The sequence below is a fragment of the Cuculus canorus genome, chromosome 7 (genome assembly GCF_017976375.1).
Source record: "Cuculus canorus isolate bCucCan1 chromosome 7, bCucCan1.pri, whole genome shotgun sequence".
NCBI classification, from domain to species: Eukaryota; Metazoa; Chordata; class Aves; order Cuculiformes; family Cuculidae; genus Cuculus; species Cuculus canorus.
Genome location: NC_071407.1, coordinates 16,696,353 through 16,720,617, shown reverse-complemented (window position 1 = coordinate 16,720,617; position 24,265 = coordinate 16,696,353). Strand labels below are relative to the sequence as shown.

General features: G+C 36.2%; 1 protein-coding gene across 4 annotated transcripts in view; it reads left to right on the top strand.

Moving 5' to 3' along the window:
• Positions 1–22,056, top strand: part of IDE (insulin degrading enzyme) — a 63,658-nt gene extending 41,602 nt beyond the window's left edge. For 3 of the 4 annotated variants that reach the window (XM_054071859.1, XM_054071857.1, XM_054071860.1), the window contains exons 15-25: positions 524–668; positions 3,477–3,587; positions 5,598–5,718; positions 7,475–7,566; positions 8,973–9,084; positions 10,167–10,334; positions 12,278–12,550; positions 14,786–14,847; positions 16,269–16,341; positions 18,178–18,245; positions 19,428–22,053. In XM_054071859.1, the coding sequence (XP_053927834.1) occupies positions 524–668; positions 3,477–3,587; positions 5,598–5,718; positions 7,475–7,566; positions 8,973–9,084; positions 10,167–10,334; positions 12,278–12,550; positions 14,786–14,847; positions 16,269–16,341; positions 18,178–18,245; positions 19,428–19,523 (1,321 nt within the window). In that variant the 3' untranslated portion in view covers positions 19,524–22,053. Of the gene's footprint in view, positions 1–523; positions 669–1,206; positions 1,352–3,476; positions 3,588–5,597; positions 5,719–7,474; positions 7,567–8,972; positions 9,085–10,166; positions 10,335–12,277; positions 12,551–14,785; positions 14,848–16,268; positions 16,342–18,177; positions 18,246–19,427 lie in introns of all 4 variants that reach the window. The other variant, XM_054071858.1, reaches the window with a different exon arrangement.
• The last annotated feature ends 2,209 nt before the right edge of the window (positions 22,057–24,265 follow it).

Below are 24,265 nucleotides of genomic sequence, written 5' to 3'. Positions count from 1 at the left end.
AATTTATTTTTTTTATGATGGTATGAAAGCAGATATTCCACACTTCTTCCTGAGCTGATCTTAGCATGTACTGCATGTTTTTCATACTGCAAATTGTTGATCTCTTAATTTTTATTGTAGAAACTACTTTGGTTTTTTTATAGTGTAAAAGCATTAATTAAATTAATGTTTAATTTGTAGGCTTTCATTTCTCTGTTAACTTCTGATGCTTATTCAGAGTATGTTTAGTTTATTTTACTCCTGGTGAATTCTGACTGTGCAGCAAAATGACTATAATGTCTTTATGAACACAAGAGAATAACTCTGGAATCTTTGACATACTTACACATCACTCAAGCCACAAGCAAGCTAAATCATTATTTTTAGGTATGTTCATATTTGGCTTTGAATGGAGATCCTTCATGATGGGATCCATCGGCATACTCGCACTGAATATCCTTTCCTTCAGGTCAAACTTAAAAGGCCAAAAGAAACTGAGGAATAGTTTTAAACTGCATATTTTACTTTCAACATTTTCTTCCAGCCCATTTGCTTACGTGGATCCCTTGCATTGTAACATGGCCTATTTGTACCTTGAACTACTCAAAGACTCCCTCAACGAGTATGCATATGCAGCAGAACTAGCTGGCTTGAACTATGATCTGCAAAATACCATCTATGGGATGTATGTAAGTACCCAAATCAAGGAAAAGCTTAGAGCCTTAAAACTACTTCCACTCATCAACATTTTTAATATTGATTTGATGGAAGCACTTTTATTTTAAGAATGGGTCTAAGGCTGTTGCTCCTTTTGATCTTGGTTATTAACCGTCCTCTCTTTAATTTGAATTTTAAGTTGAATTTTTTTCAAAGTCTTCAACAATCTTTCCATTCATATTAAACGAATTTTCTTCTTTATTTTTCTATCATTCATGAAATTAATTAGTTGTAAGATTTCTTCCTTCATTTAAAAAAAAAGAAAAAAGCAACCCTAATCCAAGCTTACATATTTGTTTCAGTTCGTCAGACATCTTTTAAAAACTTTCTGACTGATGGGGTCAAGATCCCCTTTTCATGCTATTAAATAAATGGTACTCTTCAGCTTTCCTGTTCAAGAGCTACTGATCATGAGGCTGCATATACATACTCTTCAGTCATGTTTCTTCATCCATTACTTTGTCACTGCTTGAGGTATCAAAGCATTTCTTTTGTTTTTCTTTTTGTTAGTCGCTACATTTATGCTGATCCTCTCCATTGCAACATGACATACCTGTTTATCAGGTTATTGAAGGATGATTTAAAAGAGTATACATATGCAGCACGCCTCTCAGGTTTGATCTATGGCATTGCATCAGGAATGAATGCAATACTTGTAAGTAAGAAAAAAACGCAGGAGGAAATGAAACAGCTTGGGAGTTGTTGAGCTTGGAGAAAACATTTGACTTCTGCATTTCTAAATGAGATGGTTAATGTTTTTTTCCTTGCATATATCTTATTAATTAAAGGCAAAGCAAAACAGTGTTTTTAAATCAGTACGGAGTGACCTGTTTAAGATTGCAGTGTCTTGTGAACACGTGCAGTGCAATTGTTGCATTCTAGTTAACATTTTTATTTGCTTGCATGATAATCTTGAAAGTACTGTTGCTGGTGTCTGTAAAAAAATAATAACTTTTCTGTTGAATGAGATGCAACTTCAAAGATTTTGTTACAGTTCTCTAATTGTGCTGCAGTGAGCTGTGGGAATGGATTGTGCATGTGATCATTAGAATGCAATGCTGAATATTAATGGCTTTTCCTTAGTTTTTGCTTTTATTGCATTTAAGAATCTCTTTTAAAGTGCTGACAATACCTACTTGATAAATACTTCCAGTACGATAAAGGGTTATCTCTTAGCTTCTCTTGTGAGATTTATGATAGGAGATTTTAATAGTCTTTCTTGAAGTTCTGTTAAAAGCTCCTATTAACCATCATTTTATACCAAAATGTGTTTTGAAATTTCCTGTAGGAGTATTATCTTCCAAAGCATCTTAGTAAGAAAATGATGTATATTGTCTTCATGTTTTCTGTGTGAAAGAGCGCTGCAATTTCTGTTTCTTTTTTTTTAATCCAACACAAATTGTTTTGTTGGTAGGATTCATTTAACTTACTACAAATGTGGATATCTATACTCAGTTTCAAAACCTGCGTGCTTTTCTGTGGTCGGAGTTAATTCCTTTAATAAAATAAGGGATGGGGGAAGGGTTGGGTGTGTAATTTTTTTTGAATTTTTAGTGACAGTCTAGGAGTTTAGAGTTATTTTAAATATTAAAATTTTTTTTTGTAAGGTCTTTTTATTCTTGATGTTCTTTTGTTGTAGATTGTATTATCGTGTATTGCAATCCATTTACTCCATTTTGGTATTTAGGAATTTATAATATTTTCTGTATTGTGAGAAGTTTTATAGTCAGCAGGTGTGACTGTACAATGTAGATATGTTAAGCAAGGGCAGATGTTGCACTGAAAAGAGTCGTGTAGTGATGGAACATTTTGCGTTCTTACACTAGTTTATGATATTGACTTTTGTCATAAATCAATTTATCATAGCTTTTTCTTCAAACTCATGGTTCAGGTATTTTTCAGCAACTATAGAAGAAAAACTGCTTCATAATGGAAATCAGGAATTCACCTGTACATGGGTTTGTTTTGTAAAATTTATTTTTACCCTTAATAATTAAACTGCACAAATCCAGTTACACTCCTCTTTCCAGATATCAAATTTTGAAGGTTGTTTTTTTCCCCCCCTCCAAAAGAGCATGCAGTCCCTTCACTAGGCAAACTTTCTGTAGCTTGATGTAATTTTTAAGTTTCTGTCTTGTTTTTTCCTAATGACCAAGTTTATTCCATGTATACTGTCAAAAAAAATGTGTATGAATAGATCAATGTTTGATTAGGGTTGTAGGCTGTAACTCCCTTGGTGTTTCAGCCCAGCACCGTCATGGTTGCAGGTTGTGCTGCTGTTAACAGTACTCACTTTTCTTGTAGTATTGCCTTCTTCCACTTGAGAAAAATACTTTTTTGAGCAACAAAATAACCGTGAAACAAGATTAAAAGTAAATCGAAGATAACATTTAAGAAGGTTGTGAATCTAGATCTCGTTACTAAAATGAGAAACCTAGAGTAAAACCACTTCAGTACTCCAATGTACAGTTAGCTGACTGGACTCGATATTTGTAATCATTAAAAATGTTTATTCTGAGTACAAACTGCTTACAGCTGCATGAAATTACATTAATTCACTGCATTCAGAACTCCTAGGCAAATATATGATATTATAATTGTCATTTAGGTATCTTTTGATGGGTAAAAGGATTTTATTTTGAGAATGAGGTAATGTAGAATATCATTGAATTTAGAGTAAGTGTTGAGAAATTTATTGTCCATTGAATTGTACAAAACTTGGTAATTGTCTTATTGTTTTATCTTCCACATTTAAAGCAAATTATGTGCTTTTTCCTTAGCTTTCTGTGAAAGGTTATAATGACAAGCAGCATATCTTGCTCAAGAAGATCATTGAGAAAATGGCTACTTTTGAGATTGATGAAAAAAGATTTGAAATTATCAAGGAAGCGGTAAGCTACACAAGAAATTCAGATTTTGGAGTAATTTAAGATTGAATGCATTGACTTTAAATGACATCTAAGGGCTGATTATCCATAGAAATACAGAGTGAAATTCTGCATCTTTGGGACTGCGGAAGTCTTTCTCCCATCTTTTTTTGTGGCCACCAGTTCCCTGGAGTGTTTCTGTTACATTCTTTGGCTAAAAATAACTGCTGGCGGAATCCTCTTTCAGTCGATCTTTCTTATAGTTGATCAAGGGATTGCAGTGTGATTTGGTAGGAGTAGAAATCTAGCAGGGGAAAGTCTTAACTTTACATCCTGTTATACGATTTGGAAAGGCCTCATTGGGATCTAGTCATAAAAGAAGGGGAAAACGGATGATGGGGGAAAGGACCTGTTGAAAAGATTTGCGAAGTTTTTTCTCTGTAGATGTGAAGAGGTGCTTTGCTTCTGGGCCTCCTTTGGCACAAAAGTAACCAGCTGTTTCCTGGTTATGTGCACGCTAACTTCTGGAGATCTGACTTACTTGATTTAGTAACTGATCTATGTATATGGAATATAAGTTAATTTTTTTTTTTTTTAAGATTCTGAAGTAAATTTATGAATGGTGATACATTTGCTAAGCCAAATAGGCCACATAATTGTTCTTCAGGCACTTTCTGTAGCACAAGATAGTGGTAGAGCAAAGGAAATGAGCAAACGAGGTTTTGACACTCACAGCACTGAGTTGTTGTGGAGGTATAAATGAGTGCACAAGAATTAGATTGGTGTGGGGGAACAGGCTGACTTCGGGCCCAGAAAGCTTTGGGTCTGCAGTAGATGAGAGAGCTCAGGCTGCAGGGGCAGATCACTTCATCTTATGTTAATCCTCTGCTGCTGGCCATTTTTGAACAGGGGCCATCTTTAATTCATTCCAATTTAGTAGGAAATTCTAAGCAGGTGGACATCGTACATGATGGAGATTTATTGTAACAGCACTTTATTTAGGGCTCCGTGTGTACCTAAGATGTATTAATTGTCTGGAGAGTTTTATCTGGATGTGCCAAATGTCAAGGTTAAAAAACCCAGTAAACAACTTCCAGGTTTCCAACTGATCTGGTTTGGGTGATTTTCATGTAGTTTAAGATGTTTCCCTGGTTGTCTTTACAGCTCACTTTAACTTTGTTTCTGTGTTATGCATGTTTTGTCATTTTATAGATTTTTGTTACATTGGCCCTTTTGTGTGTGTAAAATAAGGACAATATTCAAAATAGTCAAATCAGGTGGGGAGATTGCAGCTTTCCCCCTCTTGTCTACATCTAACAGAGAAGGGAGATCCCGGCTTTGGGCTTCTGTTTGGAACAGATAGGAGGATGCATCCTCGTGCTCACTGTTTCTCACTTCTGTGCCCTGAAGTGAATTATTTTTTTCCGGTACTGGAAATGATCCCAGCTTGCCAAAACTATTAGTTTGTGCTTTCTAGATCCTCTGATAGAGGAAAAAGGATTTTAATTATTTTGCAAAGGTGCAGCTGGACTAGAAAGGAGCTTCTTTGGAGAATCTCACAGATTCTTTTCTTATACCTCTTTATGCAGGCAAAGAATTTCCCAGATGCTCCTGTATTTTTCTAACCAAGTCACCCCAGGGAAGCAACTGGGAGGACAATACACTTCCTGTTAGCAGTATTCCCCTCCCTGGACAGTCATAACAGAATGTCAATTTCCTAGGTACAGTGACTTGATCTAAACACTTGTTTAGGTCTAACTGTAATAATTTAATTTCTAGCTATTAATTTTATGGGGAAGTTTGATTTCATGCTCATTTCAGCTGTCAAAGTGGTTACTGCTTAATCCATAGGCCCAGAAGCCACATTATTACTAAGGTAATTTAGCACAGTTTTTCAACAGATCTGACAAACAAGATAATGTTCTTGACATTTGACATGTATCTCTTTGATAGTACATAAAATTCAGCTTACAAGGTTAATATTTTATGTTTAGAAGTAGAGTTCTGTTATTTGAACTTATTTTTTTGTTTTAGTACATGAGATCGCTTAACAACTTCAGGGCTGAACAGCCTCACCAGCATGCCATGTATTATCTCCGACTCCTGATGACAGAAGTTGCGTGGACCAAAGATGAATTAAAAGAAGCTCTAGATGGTAATGTTCTGCCAATTTTAAACTTCATTATTTTTACTTTTTCTTACGGAAAATGTCTTGTTACTAAACTAGTGAAGGTACCCTTGCTAAGTTCAGCTCCAGCTGCACCTTGGGCTTCCTTACCCCATCCCTACACAACCGGGCAGCATCCTTGTACACTTCCCAGGCCATCTGTCCCTGCTTGCACTGCCTGTGCAGTTCCCTCTTCTCTTAAGTTTGACCAGCAGGTCTCTACTCAGCCACGCTGGTCTCTTCCCTTCCCTGCCTGATTTCCTACATCTGGGGACTGAGTGCTCTTGTGGCCTGTGGAAAGTGTCCTTAAATATTTACCAGCTATTCTGCTCCCTTGTCCCTGAGGAACATTTCCTCGGGGGTGCTACTGACTAACTCCCTGAAGAGCTGAAAGTTTGCTTTCTAAAAATTTAGAGTCCTGAGTATGGTCCTCACCTGTCTCATATCCCTCAGGACCTTGAACTACACCCAGACTGCCTTCAATCTTGACATCGCTGATGAGCTCATTCGTATTGGTGACCGTCAGGTCCAGTATTGCCTCCCCTTGGGTAGGGGTGTCTGTTACCCGGTTTAAGAAATTCTTTTCAGTGCACTCTAGGAGTCTCCTGGCTTGCTGCCTGCAGCTTGCCATGCTACTTTTCCAGCAGATGTTAGAGTGGTTGAAGCCCCCCAGTAGGATGTGAGCATGAAGCCTCCTTCATGCTGGAGGAAGAAGGCTTCATCTTGGGATGCCTTCTTGGAATGCACAGAAACATTCTGTTTCAAGAAGAGTATCTGGCTTTTGTATGTATTTGAGCAGGTGGATACAGAACACATATCCATAATTGTCAGACTGGCACGTACCATATTGTTTGAAGTTGGGGTGTTGAAGACTGCTTCATTAAGATAGGATCCATAGGTGCCCTAAGCTGGCTGCACAGGGGTGTGCTTTTTTTCTACAGGATTGCTCCAGGATAGAAGTGTGAATGTTTAGTTGCATAGTTTCTTGACTGATTGCAGGTGTCTGAGATTAGCAATGGTGTCAATGCTGCCTGTGAAGTCGATGACAAAAGTAATGCTGATTTTCTTGGCAGTGGGTTCAGCCGTATGTAGGTCATTCCTTTTTTAATGACTAGTGAATTATGAAAAAAAAAAAGAAATTTTCTGTTCGGTGTGTAAGTTGTCTTTATAAGATTAATGCTACTGCATTCAGCGTAAGGATAGCTACAAATGGAATGCTGGAAAGCACACAACCTGTGTGTATGTGTACTCTGAGATATATTGCAAAAATATTTTCTTGTGTTGTGTTTGTTACAAAGAAGCTACCAAAACACCATATTTGAGTTGAGGGTGTTTTTTAAAGTCTTGATGGTAAATGCACAGTGTATTTTTTCAAACATTATAAACTACGTGCTGCTTGTTTAGTTAATAACTAAGGCTTTATCTTGGAACACCACATGAGTTATTGCGACTGTTTTCTCTGGAGAGTGAGTGTGTGTTCAGCATGATTGGAAAGAAGGCTTTTTTTTTTTTCTTTTCGGAATCTGGGTCAGACAGTATGTGAATCCTAAGCAAAACAAACTATATGATGTGTGCGGCTATTTAGCTCTGGAAACTTTCCAATGTTGCATTTTTAAGGAAAGATTCACTTTTTCATTATGATGAGCTTCTCCTCTAAGAAATACACTGTATCTAATGATTAGTTAGGTGGTACTTAATGTAAAAATGCATGTAATTGATTTAACTGTCTCAATATCTATTTTAGATGTCACTCTTCCCCGCCTCAAGGCCTTTATAGCTCAACTGTTGTCACGGTTACACATTGAAGCTCTTCTCCATGGCAATATAACAAAACAGGTTGGTGTGATACTTTGTTTAATAAAACAATTTTTATTTAAAAGTAGCATAAAAAATGGAAGACTAGTTTAATCTCAGATCTTAAAGCATGTTGACCAAATACGATCTCATAATTTGATTTTGTACTTCTTTGTGGGATTATCATAGCGTTTTTTCCATTTTAGATTTATTAGGCTAAGTGCTGCCCTTGTACTACTCTTAGAAAATTAAGAAAAAACAATTTATAATCTGAGTATTTTAAAGTCTGTCTTGTATGTCGTTATTCAGAAATTTTAACCTGGATCTAGATTTTTTTTCCAACTAAAACTGAGTCAAAATGACACACTCTTGTGACAGCTTCCAGTACTGAAAATTTTTTTAGTGAGTCTGTGAAAAATTAGACCTACCTAGCTGCTTAAAATTCCAAGTTCTTTATGAATTAATTTCATTCGGATATTTGTTTTTTGACTGTTCCTTTTTCTTTATTTGCTGCAAGTGGATGAATAAGAAACCCTGCCTGTTTAGACATCTGTCTGAACAATGTTGCTGTAAATGTTTTGTTTTAATACCATGACTTTAATGGAGGGAATGTATAGTATTTTTCTCTAATCTGTCAAACTGTTAGACCTCAATCTTCTTGTCTCTTATATTGGGGGGTGTTGGAGAGGGGCATGATTAAGTTTCCAGACCTTTTGCATGTTTTTGAGAAGATCACTTGTGTTGTGAGTTTCTGGCAGCACACTGAGACTTTGGCTTTCAGTCAAAGCTACTTTGTAGCACGTTACTATAATTTCCAGTATGCAGGCTACAAGGATATGCAACCTTTAACAGTTAAAGCTTTTAAAGTTAAATCCTTGAATGAAACTAATGATTTTTCATTTTTTTTTTACTACTTAGGATTTTTTTTAATTATTATTATTTTAAGCTATTGAATAAAAGAAAGTCACTGGGCAGGAAGTCGTAATTTTACCAGCGCATCAATGGAATGCATGCCTGAACTTAACAATTAATTTGTTTTCTTAGAACTGCATCTAATGTGGTGTCACTTGTTTTGTAGACGTGTTGTAGGTATCTCACTTTCAAACTTTGAAAGATGAATACATCAAAGTGGTGAAGGGAAAGGGAAAAAAATCCATTGAACTTTAATTTCAGAATTGTTGGGGGGGAGGACAAGTAGTTAAACATGTAAATAAGATAAATGTCAAAACAAACAAACAAACCCCCAAACAACCATCACCCCCCCCAAACCTTCACTTAACTTCTACTGTATTTTTATTAAATTACAATATTTCTACTTTCTGTTCTTGATTTTTTTTTTTTTTTTTAATATTCTCTCACATCACCATCAATAATTGCAAAGTCTTAGCCTGCTGTTAGGTACAGAGTAACTATGATTGTTAAAAATCTTCTTATGTATTTCTTTCCAGGCTGCATTAGGAATTATGCAGATGGTTGAGGACACTCTGATTGAGCATGCTCATACAAAGCCGCTCCTTCCCAGTCAGCTAGTGAGATACAGAGAAGTGCAACTTCCTGACAGTAAGTTAAATGATTTATTTACAGTTTTTTAATGCATGCTAAATTGAGATTATCTTTTTGCTCGTGGCGTTTTAAAATTAATATTCTGTCACTAGGAGTTTGTTTCAATGTCAAACTTACTTCAAATGATTTTAAACAATACCTTTAAAAATATAATTAGGGTGTGGTTTTGTTAATACAGTTGTACGCTAGTATATCATCCTTCTGCTATACTTGAAAATGAATTTTGTTTTGTTTTTAATCTGTGTATGAGAATATGACTTCTTGGGGTAGGAACTAGATTAAGGTCTCTTCCAGCCCAAACCATTTTATGATTCTGTGATTCAATCCTAATTGGCTCTGTATGATTCATGGAAATAGGAGCCCTGTCTCTCTCTCTGCCGCACATAGTGGGCATATGTGAATAAGCACTGTTCTTTGAGCCCTCGTGAGTATTAATTGACCATTCAGTGAAGGATTGTCCTAAACAAGTCTTTATTTTTGAGGAAATTAAATGCTCTTACACATGTAACTTTTTGTATTTTTCTAATAAAAGTTCTTTTGGCTTCCTAATGTTTTTACATGATATTAGATCTATTGTGCAAAAAAAAAAATCTTACATATAAGAAAGAAGGTTCAAGGAATTGCTGTAAGTTATACAGGAACGATGACGTATGTAGTGATACAGCCAAAGTCAATTACCCATAGCTGATCATCAGCCTGTGGAAACTGCCATATGGCAGAGAAGCTATTGGTATTAAATGCGGAATTATTTTTAATGTTCAATGTTTCTGACAAATTGTCTTTTAGGAACCATTTACACAGTAGATGCAATGCAGAATTCCACTCCGGTTCCAAAAATATTTGCCTGAGGAGAAGCAGCCAGTTTCGATTTTCTTGCTGATATGTTCAAGCTATGACATTTCAGTGTGTTAAAATAATCTTTTCATTGCTTGTTTCACGAAAAATGTGTTGTTAGTGGAAATTCTGCTATAACAGTTCTGAACCATTTATTAAATTCCATTCCACAAGTGATAGACCATTATCTCCTTAATTGCGGACAATTAAGAATGTACATTTTTATATGTTTTTTGTCCTTTTAGGAGGCTGGTTTGTATATCAACAGAGAAATGAAGTTCATAACAATTGTGGCATTGAAATATATTATCAGACAGACATGCAGAGCACTTCTGAGAACATGTTTTTGGAGCTCTTTTGTCAAATTATCTCAGAACCATGCTTCAATACTCTGCGCACTAAGGAACAGTTAGGTAAGATTTCCCGTAGTGATTCTGTCTGTATACACACATGCACACATACTCACGTGCTTACATGAGACACGATGAGGTGTTCTTTCCCTGCTTAGTGAATGCCATTTAAAGGATACTTGGTAAATGTAAATAATTTTAACTGCTGGTGACTCAAAGGAATGCTACTGTGCACATACTCTAAATTGAGAAGAAGCAAGCATTATTTTTAAGATAAGTCTGAAATACCTGAAATCAACTCTGGCTTAAAAAGGAGTTTGATCACTGTACAGAAAATTTCATATCCCGGATTTTTACCAAAAGGAGATGAGACTAGTTTCCTAAATTTTAGGTCTTCTTAAAGGATCAGTGGTAGCAGTTTGGCCTTTTCTGCATGTGATACTTCTTCCAACTGCACTTAATGATTCACAAGCCCTAGCTTAGGAATACTGCTTTATGGGTCATGGTAAGCTGCCATGCTAAATACATTTCAAGCTTTTTAAGATCACAGCTCTTCACTGATATGTACAAATAATTGTTACCTGAACCACTAAGACTGAAATCTCATAAGGTCATTCCAAACAGGATAACAAGAACAGACAAAGATTTTACGTGATAGTTTGCATGACAGAAATAATGATAAGGAAGAGGATAGTTTTTCCAAGGGTGAGAAATGGGGGAATGTCTCAGATTGGAGACTGAACATACCAGGGAGCTCAGCAAGATTAGGCTTTTTGTGAGTAACAGAATCAGTCATACCATATTGGTCGTAGGGATTTTAACTGTCTAAGTCTTGCATGCAAGACTGTTTGGAAAGTCATGACTGAGGAATCAATAAGAATAGTTCATCAGAAAAACATAGCGTTCTGCAGAGTTCTGTGGTCATCCAATGCTATTTAGTATTTTCTTCAAAACTCTGGATGATACATACTTACTAAAGAACTTAGAGTGAATATACTTACTAAATCTTCAGATAATACTAAGCTGGGAGAGACTGCAAGTGTGTGGGAAGATAGAATTCAAAATTAGTTTGACATTCTGGAAACATGACTTGAACGAAGAAGATGCAATTTGCTGGAAACAGTTTGGCGTGAGTAACCAGTGGCACAGATACAAGCTAGGAAGCAAGTGGTTAGGTAGCAGTTTTGTAGAAAACAATCTACAGATTGTAGTGGATTGGATGTAGAACATAAATCAGCGGTGTTTTGCTGCTGTGTAAAACACTGGGATGTATAAACGGGAGCTTCCAAGATGCACACGCAATAATACTCTTACATTGTTCAGGTAAGGACTTGGAAATCCTGTATCCACTTTTGACATGATCATCAAGGACCAATTAGAGAGCTATAAAAGTAGTTAAAAGACTGAGATGTGACAGATTTGTTATTAAGAGAGGGAATGATGATTGAAAGAAGGCTTGTGTGTTCAGCCTGATCTAGTGGGATGTCCCTGCCTATGGCAGGAGGGTTGGAATTAGATGATCTTTAAGGTGCCGTCCAACCCAAACTATTCTATGATAAGTGAAAGCTGCAACAAAAAAAGAAGGGAATCGTATTTTCTTTATATCTAATTGGTAAGATGAGAAATAGTGTTCTTACATTGCAGCAGAGAGAATTCAGAGTAGAAGTTGTGAAAAAATAGTTAGTTTCTTAATGTTCAATCTAATGAAGCACTATAGACTAAAGCGTAATTTCTGATTACCTAATCCTGGTGTCAGAATTCCCTTTGTCCTGTCTTGGTCTGCCTCATCTCCTCCTTGCCCCTTCCTGGAAATGATATTTGCCTCAGTGAAATAAAGATGTTTTTAAAAAACACGGTGGCATATTTTACAAACCTGCGTTGTTTAATTTATGCTACAGCATTATGTTTACCATGCAACTGCCTTCCGGTCAAACATGCAATGTTTGGCAAACTTATGCCCTAGCAAGGGATTTCCTTTAATTTGTGACTATTGCTGTTTTGCCAAGGTTACATTGTGTTCAGTGGTCCACGCCGGGCAAATGGCATCCAAGGACTGCGATTTATTATCCAATCTGAAAAGCCACCACACTATTTAGAAAGCAGAGTCGAAGCGTTCTTAAAAACTATGGAGAAATGCATAGAAGACATGACAGAAGAGGCCTTCCAAAAACACATCCAAGCTTTAGCAATTCGTCGTCTAGACAAACCAAAGAAGCTCTCTGCAGAATGTGCTAAATACTGGGGAGAAATCATTTCCCAGCAGTATAACTTTGACAGAGGTAAGACAAATCATAATTTTTTTAATACTGGATGCTGTAGTTTGGCTCTACTTGTGACTGTTGAGTGTTATGGTCATTTGAGAGCAACTTAAAGTTTTACATAGCCTATGCATGCTTCGGTGTAGTTTTTGTGATTTATGTCCTGCAAGTTGTATTTCTTCCTTCTGCCCTGAGAAAATGTCATTTGTGGAGCCTGTGCTCTGCCTGCTGTGGGAGCCATCGATAGTAGAGGATAAATGCATTCCCTGATGTTCACCATATGATGTGCATTGGTGAATGCTTCACTGACCGTCTGTTCTTTCCCTTAAGGCTCAGTGAGATACAGAGCAGGTCAAGGATTGGAGGTGGTTTGAATGCAAATGTTGATGTTGCAGAAGCTCACATTTCTTTCTGTGCTGTTCAGCGGTCTGTGTGACATACATGCCTAATGCTTGACTGAGGTGCATTCAGATATACATTCCTAATGGTGTGTCCATTTATATATGAACCGTATTTGTCTTCCCATTGCGCTGTTCTTTTGAGGAAGCGTTGGCACAGGCCACAGCAGGTATCTTGAGTAACATGCAACTTGTCTCAGCTTCGGGTAGGCTTGAAGAAACTTTTTTTTTCATCCATGATACTTTGAAGATTATAAGCTTGTAGATGACTAGGTGAGATCCAGCTTCTGTTGTTATTGCTGCAAATGGACTGACAGTTATTTTTACTGCGATCCTACACAGGTAGTATTTAAGTTTTATTTTTCACTTTATCCTTGGTTGAAGATTATTTTTTTACGCAAAATACTGAGGTATATTAGTAATATAGTTTTCTAACATTTAAAAAAAATTTAAGATACAGATCAGCTTTTCGTCACTTTTTCATATTAAACTCTTACTCATAGCTATAATTTTCCATCTTCCATGCATAATATGCTTCCTACATAAAACACACTCTGTATCCTCTTACTTCTGTTACGCTTTACATGCACAGTATTGGCCTTCCACAACAGCAAATACAGTCTTTTTGGTTGACAGTGCTTAAATGAACTGTTTTAATAATGAAGAATTTTGAGTTGTCATCTAGGTTGGTCTTGAGAGAATAAGAGCTACTGCCAAGGTTTCATGCCTGAGTATAAGTGGAATGAAAACTTATCCCCTCTACTACGTTTTTTTTTTCTAGTGTCTGATGAAACAGTTTAATTTTTCTCTACCTTAAGAGTTTCTGTTTTTTACCATAATTTGATCTATATTATTGCTCTGGAATTTCTTACTGCTGACTGTAGACATAGCTTTCATATCTAAATCCTGCTCAATTTATTATTTCCTTTGACTTTTTTATCTTTAATTTCTCTCTGCCCACTAGTATTTTTTTTCATTAATGATTCTAATATGACTAGAATTGTCAGAATCAGAAATTCATATTCCAGCCTTAAGAAGGGACAGTGTTTTTTCTTCAGGTATTTGTGTTTTTAATATTATTACTTTTACTGTTTTACTTAATTAAAAATGTTTCTCCCAAATGTCATTAACTTTTCCAAACTGCCTTTTGTCTTTTTTTTTATTTCCTGCATGTAGAACTTCATGTTAATTACTTGCAGCCTGCCTCACAGACTTGTTAGCTGCACATTTGTTCTCTTGCATGCATTTCTATCTTGATCTTCCTTCTAAGCCTAAGAAAGCAAGCATACCTACAACAGAATACATTCCTGCTTGTGCAGTGATGATATTACATGATTAGTTCATTACAATAATTTACATGAAGTGATGTACCTACTGAGACAAATTGTCCCCAGATATCTTAAATGTGACTGTTCCTTAACAGGTATGATGTAGGCATTGTTCCTTACGTTTATTTTAAAGTACATTCTGCCCAAGTACATCCTGCCTTCCTGTTTCCTAACTGAATAAAAGCCATCTACAATCACTCTGCATTAGAAATATGTAACACTGATTTGAAGATAATATACAGCAGCAGGTGTATCTTTTTAGCTACTGAATAACATACAGTGCGATCGGTGTTCTTCAAACATGCGTTTTTTTAATAAGTCCAATCAAATGCACTTACTGAAGTATAATTTTTTGCCAAGCTTCCAATGACACTTCTAGTGATGTAAGCATTAGCTTGAAAGTTAAGAATGAAAAGCGTACCATTTACAGTCAGTTACAGCATCTGAAAGAAGAATACTTTGGATAAGTAGTGTGCTAATAACCAGCTATGATTTGCAGACTTGTTCTAAGTTTTACTATTTTTGTGCAGATAATATTGAAGTGGCTTATCTAAAGACCCTCACCAAGGATGATATTATACAATTCTACAAGGTAAGTTAGTCGTGTAGTCAAAATGTACTTGGAAAGAGATTTAGACTGAACTGGATGTTATTTGTGCAAGTCATGAAAGCATATACTTATGCCTGTTTTAGTTAGGTAATATGACTGATGCCAATACCTTGATGATAATTCTGTTTCCTGAATCTTACTTAGTGGCAACTAGCACACTCTAAAAATTCTGAAGGATTGGGTTTTGTTGTGTTTTTGGTTTTTTTATTTTCCTCTTGCCTCACTTATCCTTTCTCTCTGAATAAAAAAATATGTTGCTATATGACTCTACGGCCAAGCTTGACCAGAATTGCAAATTTATTCTTTTAATTTTATCCTTCAGTAAATGATTCAGCTTATTTTCTGTGTGTGAATTGTGAATGAAACAGATATTTTTCGAGCTTTGTTGGCTGTAAATCAACACTTTTCTTCCTCTTATAGTTAGAGGAAGCTCCCCCGCAAAAAAAATAAAACATTGGGCCTCATTCTTTCTATTTTGTAACAGATTTCATAGACAGTGATAAGTCGCTATATTGCAAAGTGTACGTATTGTTTTATTACTTATGAAGCAGATAATGGGTCAGGGGACACTTTGAAAGGTAATGTAGACATATTTCTTTGGAGCTTAGTATTGAGTGGGAAATATTTTGCCCATGAAGTACCATGAATATGTGTGTTCTTTTTTGCTCTCTTGAGGGGGGGCTAATGTCTTTCAAAATGATTTCCCTTTTGTACTCTGTATTACCCTTCTCCCTGTCCAAGGTCATTTTTACATTACTATCTATTTTAATGAGATTTAGTCTTAATGCTTAAAACTGATTATTGTGTACATGGTACAGTGACTGTTACCATCTTTGGTTGGCTAATGTTTTTTTTTTAAGAAGTATGGTAGCATGGCTGAAGATAAGCAGCAAATACAAGCAGTAAATGGAATTTCAATAGCTGTTGTTTAGTAAATGGTAACTTGAACAAGTATCCACGTTCTGGTTTTGTAGGAGTCTGTTTTGCTTACTCTAATGTGCAATACATGATATTTGGTATTTCACATCAGAAATAACTGGTGAGATGGGTAAGCTAGTCCAGCTGAGTTCAATAATGGTGTTCAGGGTGATGTGCTTCCAGAAGGCTGACAGGGATTGAAAATGCTGCAAAGATTTTTAGGTTGCATTCCTGATACTGTGATAGGTAATGGTTGAATTCCTGTTACTTCCAGTTTTTCTGAGTCCTAAACAGTACATGAATTTCCTAACATGATTGTAAAACAATTCACAGTACTGTATGGGTGACTTAATAATAATATTTGAAGGGACATCTGTCACTTTAAAGCTTAAATTAAAATTAAATGCTCTCATAGTTTTACTGTTTTATAAATATGTCTGAGTGATACTTCCCACACCTGAAGGACTTCATGTTTTTTACTGTAGGTGCTGTTGGCAATAGATGCTCCCAGAAGACACAAGGTATCAGTACATGTCCTTGCAAGGGAAATGGATTCCTGTAAGTATTGTACTGAATATAGTATTTAATCAATTCCTGTTCAAGCAAGCCGTAGTTAAAGACAGCCATGTTATATGATACAAATATAATATAAGAAAAATTACGCTGTAGAGATTAGGTACCTTTCAGAGGAAAAAAGTATTTCTTTTTATAGGTTTTCTTTACGTAGGTGCTTCAAAATTTCTGCTTGATGTTTGTGGCCAAGTTCTTCAGCGGTTCTGAAGTACATTGATATTAAACCAAATGTATCTTAAAATAGCAATCTTTTTTTTTTTTTCTGACAGGAGATTTTAAAACAGACACAGAGCTCTGTAATAGTCCTACAGGGAAACCTAAAGTTAGGATTTGCAGCTCTCAATACGATGTTTGGGGGTAGGTTTCTGACAAGCAGTTGATGTCCACAATTTTATTTGCACACTCTCAATGAAAAACAAACAACCCAAAATTAACCCCACAATTCTCTGGGAATGTCAAACATTATATTTACACTTGAGAAAGTCAGTCTCATTAGATTTTATTTTCAAATAATCTAGATTAGCTGTGCATTGTAAGCCGCGTTGCTCCATTTTAGAATTCAAGAAGAAAAAGGTTAAAAATGTTTCTGCTTAATATAAATAAACTGAGAGGAAAAACTTCTGTTTTGTGTGGATTTTATACTGGACTTAAATTCCAACATGTAACTGGTTGCAAAATCAAGAATATTGAAGGCTTGTCTTTGGAATAGAAAGAAAGCGATAGCTGTGTGCCTGTCATGAAACAACTTCCAGTCTCAGAATGATTGATTTTTTGTAGTATCATGGAAATCGTAGCTCTGCAGCTAAGTAAGGAAGGCTTGCTTGAAAGCATCTTTCCAGTTTTCATGACTAATCACTGCTAAATAGAAATTGCTATAATATTTTCCCTGTCTAGAGAGAACTTTTTAAAATGCAGTGGATACATTGCCAGTACAGTTTGTTTGCTTGGAATGGTGTCTTCCCAAGACAAGGTTGAGAGTGGGAAACGACCTAATAAGTGGTTACCATCACAGAGATTATAGTAAGGTATTCTCTCTACATACTCCCCAGTCCTAAACCATTTAATGTGGTGTGTGGCTTCACTTCTGTCACAAAAGAGAAATTGGGACTTCGATGCATTTTCCATGAGTGCAAATGGGCATTCTTCCAAGTGCAGGTGCCCGTTCTGTAGGGAGTAACACAAAAGCTTCCCAGAGAGAACCCTTCCTCCTGGAGGCAGACACACCATTTTCTCTGAGAACAGAAAATAATTTGGAGTAGTAGAGTGGACATCTGGGATTTTAGGAGTGGGAAGCACTTTGAACTCCCATGGTGAAGGTTAGGGTTGAAATTTGAGAATGGAGGTATAGAATGAGCACAGGCAGGAAAGACTTGGAATTGCTGTCTGGAATTTTGGTACGTGGAATAACATCCACAGGCCTATCCTCAGTAAAAGATGTGCTGCTTTTGCATTGTTGTTGTTGCATATACCGCTGGCATTTACTACTGTGTTCGTAATTCGTACTGGAAAACAGTTCTAAGTATTCATTGATGAGTAGATTAACAATTTTTGTTTCTACATTCTCTTTATGTTTAAGTAAACTGAATAAAAGCCACTGCCTCAGCACGTGTTTTCAAGTCAAATCATGGATTAATCTCTTTGTATTTCTAAAGACAGCAATAGAGTATAAAAGCAGAATGTTAGTGAATCTAATTTAGAGATACTTCAAGATTAAAAACCTGTGGTTTAGATAGATACTTGTCTCATAAGAGAAAGCAGATTAATATGTAAAAGTTACTGATTGAATTATGGTCCTGAATTTATTTTGATGATGTTAAATAGGCCCTGTTGTTGGAGAATTTCCATGTCAAAATGATGTGAACCTGGCACCAGCACCACCACTACCACAGGTAAAAAGAAACAACACACCAAAAATCCCAGGCTTTGACCTTAACATGCAAGTTCATTATCATTAAAGGTGTATTTATAGGGAGAAACAAACTTCTTGAAATTCATGCTGTTGTGGGGCTGATGTTTCATCTCTTTTCCACATGTATTGTCATCCTCAATAAGAACAGGCATTTTTCCTGATGCCTTTTTTTCTTTTTAAGTCTGTCTTGCTACCTTTGTTCCTTCTATTCTATTGAAATGAAAGCTAGCAGTAATAGTTAATTCTACTGAGTATCTACACTGGAGTAAAATACAGATTAGTATTCTCTGAAAATACTGATAGTGTATGATTGGATGTATCAAGTGCCAAGAGAAAGATGCATATGCATCCACAAATTTATCATCTTCATTTGAAAAAAACACACAACTCAAACCTAGCTCCAAACCAGCAGCAGCAAACCCAACTCTTAATAGTCATTATCTTAAAGCTTAAAATATTAATATCTATTCCTGTCAGTGTGTAACCTCTGGAGGAAGCAATTTGACAAATTCTAGCCATGCAGATATTGCAGATTTCACTCTATGTTGAGATATAATAGCACTGGGCCCTTACTGGGCCTTAAATGAATTTTCTTAAAGAGGGATGATGATGTGTGTCCCATAGATAGTTAACTTTTCACAATGCAGTAGTAGATCTATGTTCTTACTCAGTCCTTATAGGTGAAACAATCACCAGGGGTGTAAATTTCTGTATGGATTATTTGTAGATTTATTAGATATTATGACTAAATATTAAAAGGTTACTGCAAGTAGAAGTAATAGCTTATAGAATTGCTATTGTGGTTTTTTTTTTGCTTGCCTCTCATATTTAAAGGATTGGTGGGATGTTCTGAAGTAGAATTTGTAAATGAAAAGACAAACTCTGCATTTACTTAACTTCCCATCGTTATTAGGAATGCAATTACTGCATTATAGCTATTGTTTTAAATATTTAGAGTAAATATGAAACCCTTTATTTCATAAGAAACAACACCGTTCTGGGTGATGCTGTAATAATGAAATGTGAATCACTAACATGATAGAAAAGAGCAAGAAAGACGTGTTTACCTGTAGTTGTAGCAAAAGTTAATGAAAAGCGAGTAATTTCTCACTTCTCTGGTTAAAGATGTTGAGCAGCCTTTCTTGCGTACGCTTCTTTGCAGCCAAGTGTGATTGAAAATATGACAGAATTCAAGCGCAGTCTTCCACTCTTTCCACTGGTGAAACCACATATCAATTTCATGGCTGCAAAACTGTGAAGAACCCCGATGGATGAAGAAATGCAAATGATCAGTGCTGACATGGTTTCAGGGGACTTCATGATGAACAAAATTATTAAAGATCATTAGGATAGATGGTTCTGTCCGTTATGGAAGTCCCAAATTCCTTCTTGATTCATTTGACATTAGCTGTGTTAGGGATAGAGAGTATATAAAAATCAGTTGTGGTCATGTGTCATTTATATTACAGACAACCTGTTGAAAACCAAAATCAACTGAAACAATAAGAATAAGAAACTTATAGGTGCAGTGTATTTTTAAAATAATATAACCCTTCAAATGTTCATTTTGATAAAATAGCCCTCCAGAGCAAACAAAATCACTTGTAATATCCTTATTACTCCTGAAAAACACCATTTGGTATCCCAATAATTATCTTATTGGGTGCTGGAGGGGGTGAGAAAAAGTAGGTCCTTTTTGGGATGGCGTCAATAATTTTTCTTAAAGATAGAGACTTTCACATTTTTTTGAAGTGATGTGTTGAATGAGACTTTTTTAATTGATCCTTCATGCAACCAACATATTTTCTATTTAAGTTTTATGAAGACTGGGGGAGGGGGGAAATTTGACAACACAAGTAGTAAGTAACAGTAAGTAGTGAGTGACAGTATTGTCTTAATGAGAACAGTTGAACATGTGGGCATGATTTTAATCTTTCTGTAGAAATTTGGGGACATTTTATATTAATACTAGTAAAATGCTGGAAACACTTTAATAGTGCATCTTATTTTTGTAAGCAAAAGTGTTGTCCCAGTCTCTTGATACTCTCTGTCATCATCTTGTTCAGTTATTCAGTGTTGCTGTGAATTGTTTCCATTTAGTATAGAAAATGCTTTATTTGGTGTCATTGTTTGTTTCCAGTTGTGCGTGGACTGATAGAGAACTCAGTGTATTTTGCTTCATTTGTTATGTTAGGTCTCAGTCCATCAAAGTACTTAGAAGTGCAAATAACCTTAAGCACACATTAGTTCTTGCCTCAAGAACAGGTGAATGTCAGATATGGAAACATGTTAGAATGTTCTAATAAATCTGTGTGGGTCCTTCTTGTCCTTCGTGAAGGCATTTGGAACAGCACGGTACTGGGTTAGTGGTACCGCTGTAGCACAGGGTGTGGTTCAGGTTACATCACAAAATGTTTAGTCCCACTTCTTTTAAGAAGGATGCACAAAACCCAGAAGGCTCAAGAGTCTATGCTGAAATATTCTATAAGTGTATTCCATAATTTAGTAAAATGATAAAACAATATATGGTGTTTAATCACCACATTTACTGACTTGTGCAGAGTGGTCTTGTGCTTGGGAGAGCACCCAAATAAAGAAAGGTAAGGGAGCGTCTCACTAAGTTCTTCTGCCTGTTTGATGCATAAAACTGACTGTAATTATTCAGACAGGATAGAGTGCAAAGCACTGAAGTTATAAAATCTGCTCATCAGGGTTATTACTGAGCATTTACTTCTTATTAAAAGAACTTGAAATGAAGGCACTGATGTGACATGCATTTTGTCCTATATCAGAATCCTGATGTATTCAATAGAGCTGTTCTTGTCATTGAATCAATGTTCTTTCTTACAGTGGCTCTGAAGCCAAATTAAGTGAATGTTTGACATGGGAAGGACCTTCAGTTGTCTTTGTCCAAGAGCCTTTTCTAGTTGAATAAATACAGTATATTTAAAAGGTGTTTTATAGGTTAACAGCACACGTTTCAACATCATTTTAATAAATTTGATGATTGTTTGTGGTGTAACCTGTTGCCAGGAAAGACATTTTTTTGTAGCCTGAGGAGAAAGAAAACTGAACATAGCGTGAGCAAAACCAGTCTCTGTTCACCACATTTTTCATGGATCTTTCACTTAAAATGGGCTTTTTTGCCATCTTGCATTTTGCTTTTGTTTATAGTTTTCCTTTAGTGAAAGTATTTGTATTATGTATGTTAAAAGTTTTGACAACATATTATAAAAATATATATTTTGGGATCTAGTATTTAAACATACCACTTTTACAGTGAATAAAATGAAACAGCTTCTATCGTGTAAAAATAAATAAATATATATATTCACGGGAATACTATCAATTCTAATTTTAACAAATTATATAAATACATTGGAATGGCAATGTGTTTAATACAATCTCACAGGTCATGTTTTCCAGAGGGAAAAATGCAGAATTTTAAAGTTCTGTGACTGGATGTGGAAACTCATGTAGTTTTCCAGCAACTCTTAATCACTCTTAAGTGTTCTCCAGCATTTTACAGTTTCTGAGTTTGATATAGCAGTAAATTTTGATAAACTCAGGCATACTAATGGATTCATTTTAATGGATCCAAAGCTGCAGTGTCTACAAGCAATAAAAAACTACCTAGAATACACTGTAATTCAATTTTAGTGCTTGTTAATTAGTTTATGTAAGAAACCATAAATTATTATTACACAACTGTAATTTTTGCAAGTGCTATTTTAAGCAGTTGGTGTGGAATTGGGTGCATGTGACACAGCCAGTATGACAGAGTGCTAGAGTTATTCTGTTTACAATAAACAATCTGAATTTAATGTTTGGAGTTCTTAATTTGTTGTTGGGTTTTTTTTTCATACTGGTAATGTTACATCTATCAGTCTGTGCATGTTTATTAGTGTATGTTAATTATCATTTTCTGCTGTCCAGTTGCCTGGACTAGTGAGGCTGAACAGTATCGCTTGAGAAGTGTTCCCAGTCACTCCTGGAGAAGTTTCAGAGGATTCCTTAGGTAGATCTGTCTCTGTTGCTCTCTTGAGCGCATGAAAACTTGATGGTACAAAACCAGAAATACTTGCACGAGACAGGATTTCAGTTATCCAATCTGAAATTGTAAATGCAGAGCATTGCTGCAGCCAGACTGGGTTTTGCCTGGTGTTGCTTTTGAGAAATTACTTTCCCTGGTTGTTTTCTTTCTTCTATGCACTCCAGAAGATTACGTTTAGAAAGGTTAGGGGTGTGATTTTTAGAACAGTAGATTGTGTCAGTTCTGAACTCTGACAGTGTAAAGATACAAAGTCAGCAGGCACTTCTGCTGGTATGGTGGGGCTTCTTGCAGTAATGTCTGACAGGTTGCAACGTTAAAGATTGATTTTGCTCTTGGCCACAGGAGGAGTGGTTCTTACTGTCAGTGGAGAAATAAAATGCTTGCAACACACCTGGAAAATTATTTGTCCATCACATCAGGACCCTTTTTCTCCACTTCCAGCTGTTAGAGACTGATGACGTTGGCTTTATTGTCTTCTGCAAAAAATTCAAGCTATTCAAATTTACTTCCACTATTCCTGTTAGCTATTAAAAATGCTTGAGCTTTTTCAGGATATTGTTTAAGTGCTTGGACATGAACAGCCCTTATTAATGATGTGTTCTACAGCGTAATCATGATGTGTGGAGAAAGTATTACATGCCTTTTAAATTTTATTTGATTTTTCTAGCTTTTATTTTGACAAAAGGTCACAAAGTTTTATTCTTCCTTCTCTCTAACATTTTATAGCTCCTCTGTAAAGTGAAAGATTGTTATCTTCTACACCTTTCTTCCTTTGTTTATTTTTCTGTATTTCTTTAATAACTGACCAATGAACTGATATGGTCACCTACAATGGCGCCTGGGTCCTTCCCTTGAGCTGGTACCTAATTTGATATTCAAATCCAGCTCTGAAATACTTTGTTTTCAAGTCAGTTTTTAATACTGTTGCTGCATGCTGCACAATACAAGGCATCTCTTTGCTATTTTAAGAAAGATCAGAAACTTGTGCACCTTTCTTGTAATTTCCAGAGAAGCCTGGCCTGTGTAGAAAGGCTTTTACTTGAAACATTTCCGAATGCACTTACCATTCAAAGAATATGCTTGTAAGTTACAGTTTGTGCTGTGGGTGGAATATAGCACTAATAGTATGTGAAATCTGAATTGTGATTCAAAGGAACAAAGCGTGTGTAAGGCCAAAGGCCCAGCAGAAGGGGATGTGTCACAGTTAAGACAGCTTACTTGAACAGAATTTAAGATTGAAAATATTTATGGCTTCTGTATTCCTAAGCCACCCCTCGGCTGTTAACTAGAAGTGCAGCACTAAAGGATGTCGACACCTCACTGCTGAGCATTTGCCTTTTAGGACTCCCTATTTAGTGATGCAGAACAAAAATCTGAATTAAATATTTTGGCTGTTTGTGCAGTGGATGACGGAAGATGCACAGGTCCAAAGGCACTTCAGGTTACTGTCGCACTGAGCAAGGAAGTGACCAGGCTTAGCCAGTGCGAAACTCAAGTGAGAGGTATCCAAGTTTAAATCCTACATCTTTCTGAGGATTTTCCACCATCTTTGTGTTAGGTGCACTTCCTTACGCTTCAGATTTCCATTATAGGTTTTTACTGCCAGCTCAGTTTCCCTTTCAGGAAGGAGAGGAAAGGATCTTGGTACTTTCTAGCATCTGCCAGTCATGTAAACTTCTCACTGGAGCAGGAGCTGGAACTTGGGACCCTCTTCCAGCCCTCCCCTTTTCGTGTACATGGAACTGGGTGTCCCATGGTACATGTGCGTTCATATGTGCTCATATAGTAGTGGTGAACGCTTACTCCACAAAGTTAGAACAGGTCCAGCAGGGGGAATGGGGAGATCCCCAGCCTGCATTACCAACCTCCCGGGAAATGGGAAAAATGAGCTGGAGAAAATACTAATAGTAAATGGAAATTAAGTTGATTTTTTGGTAACTTGCACT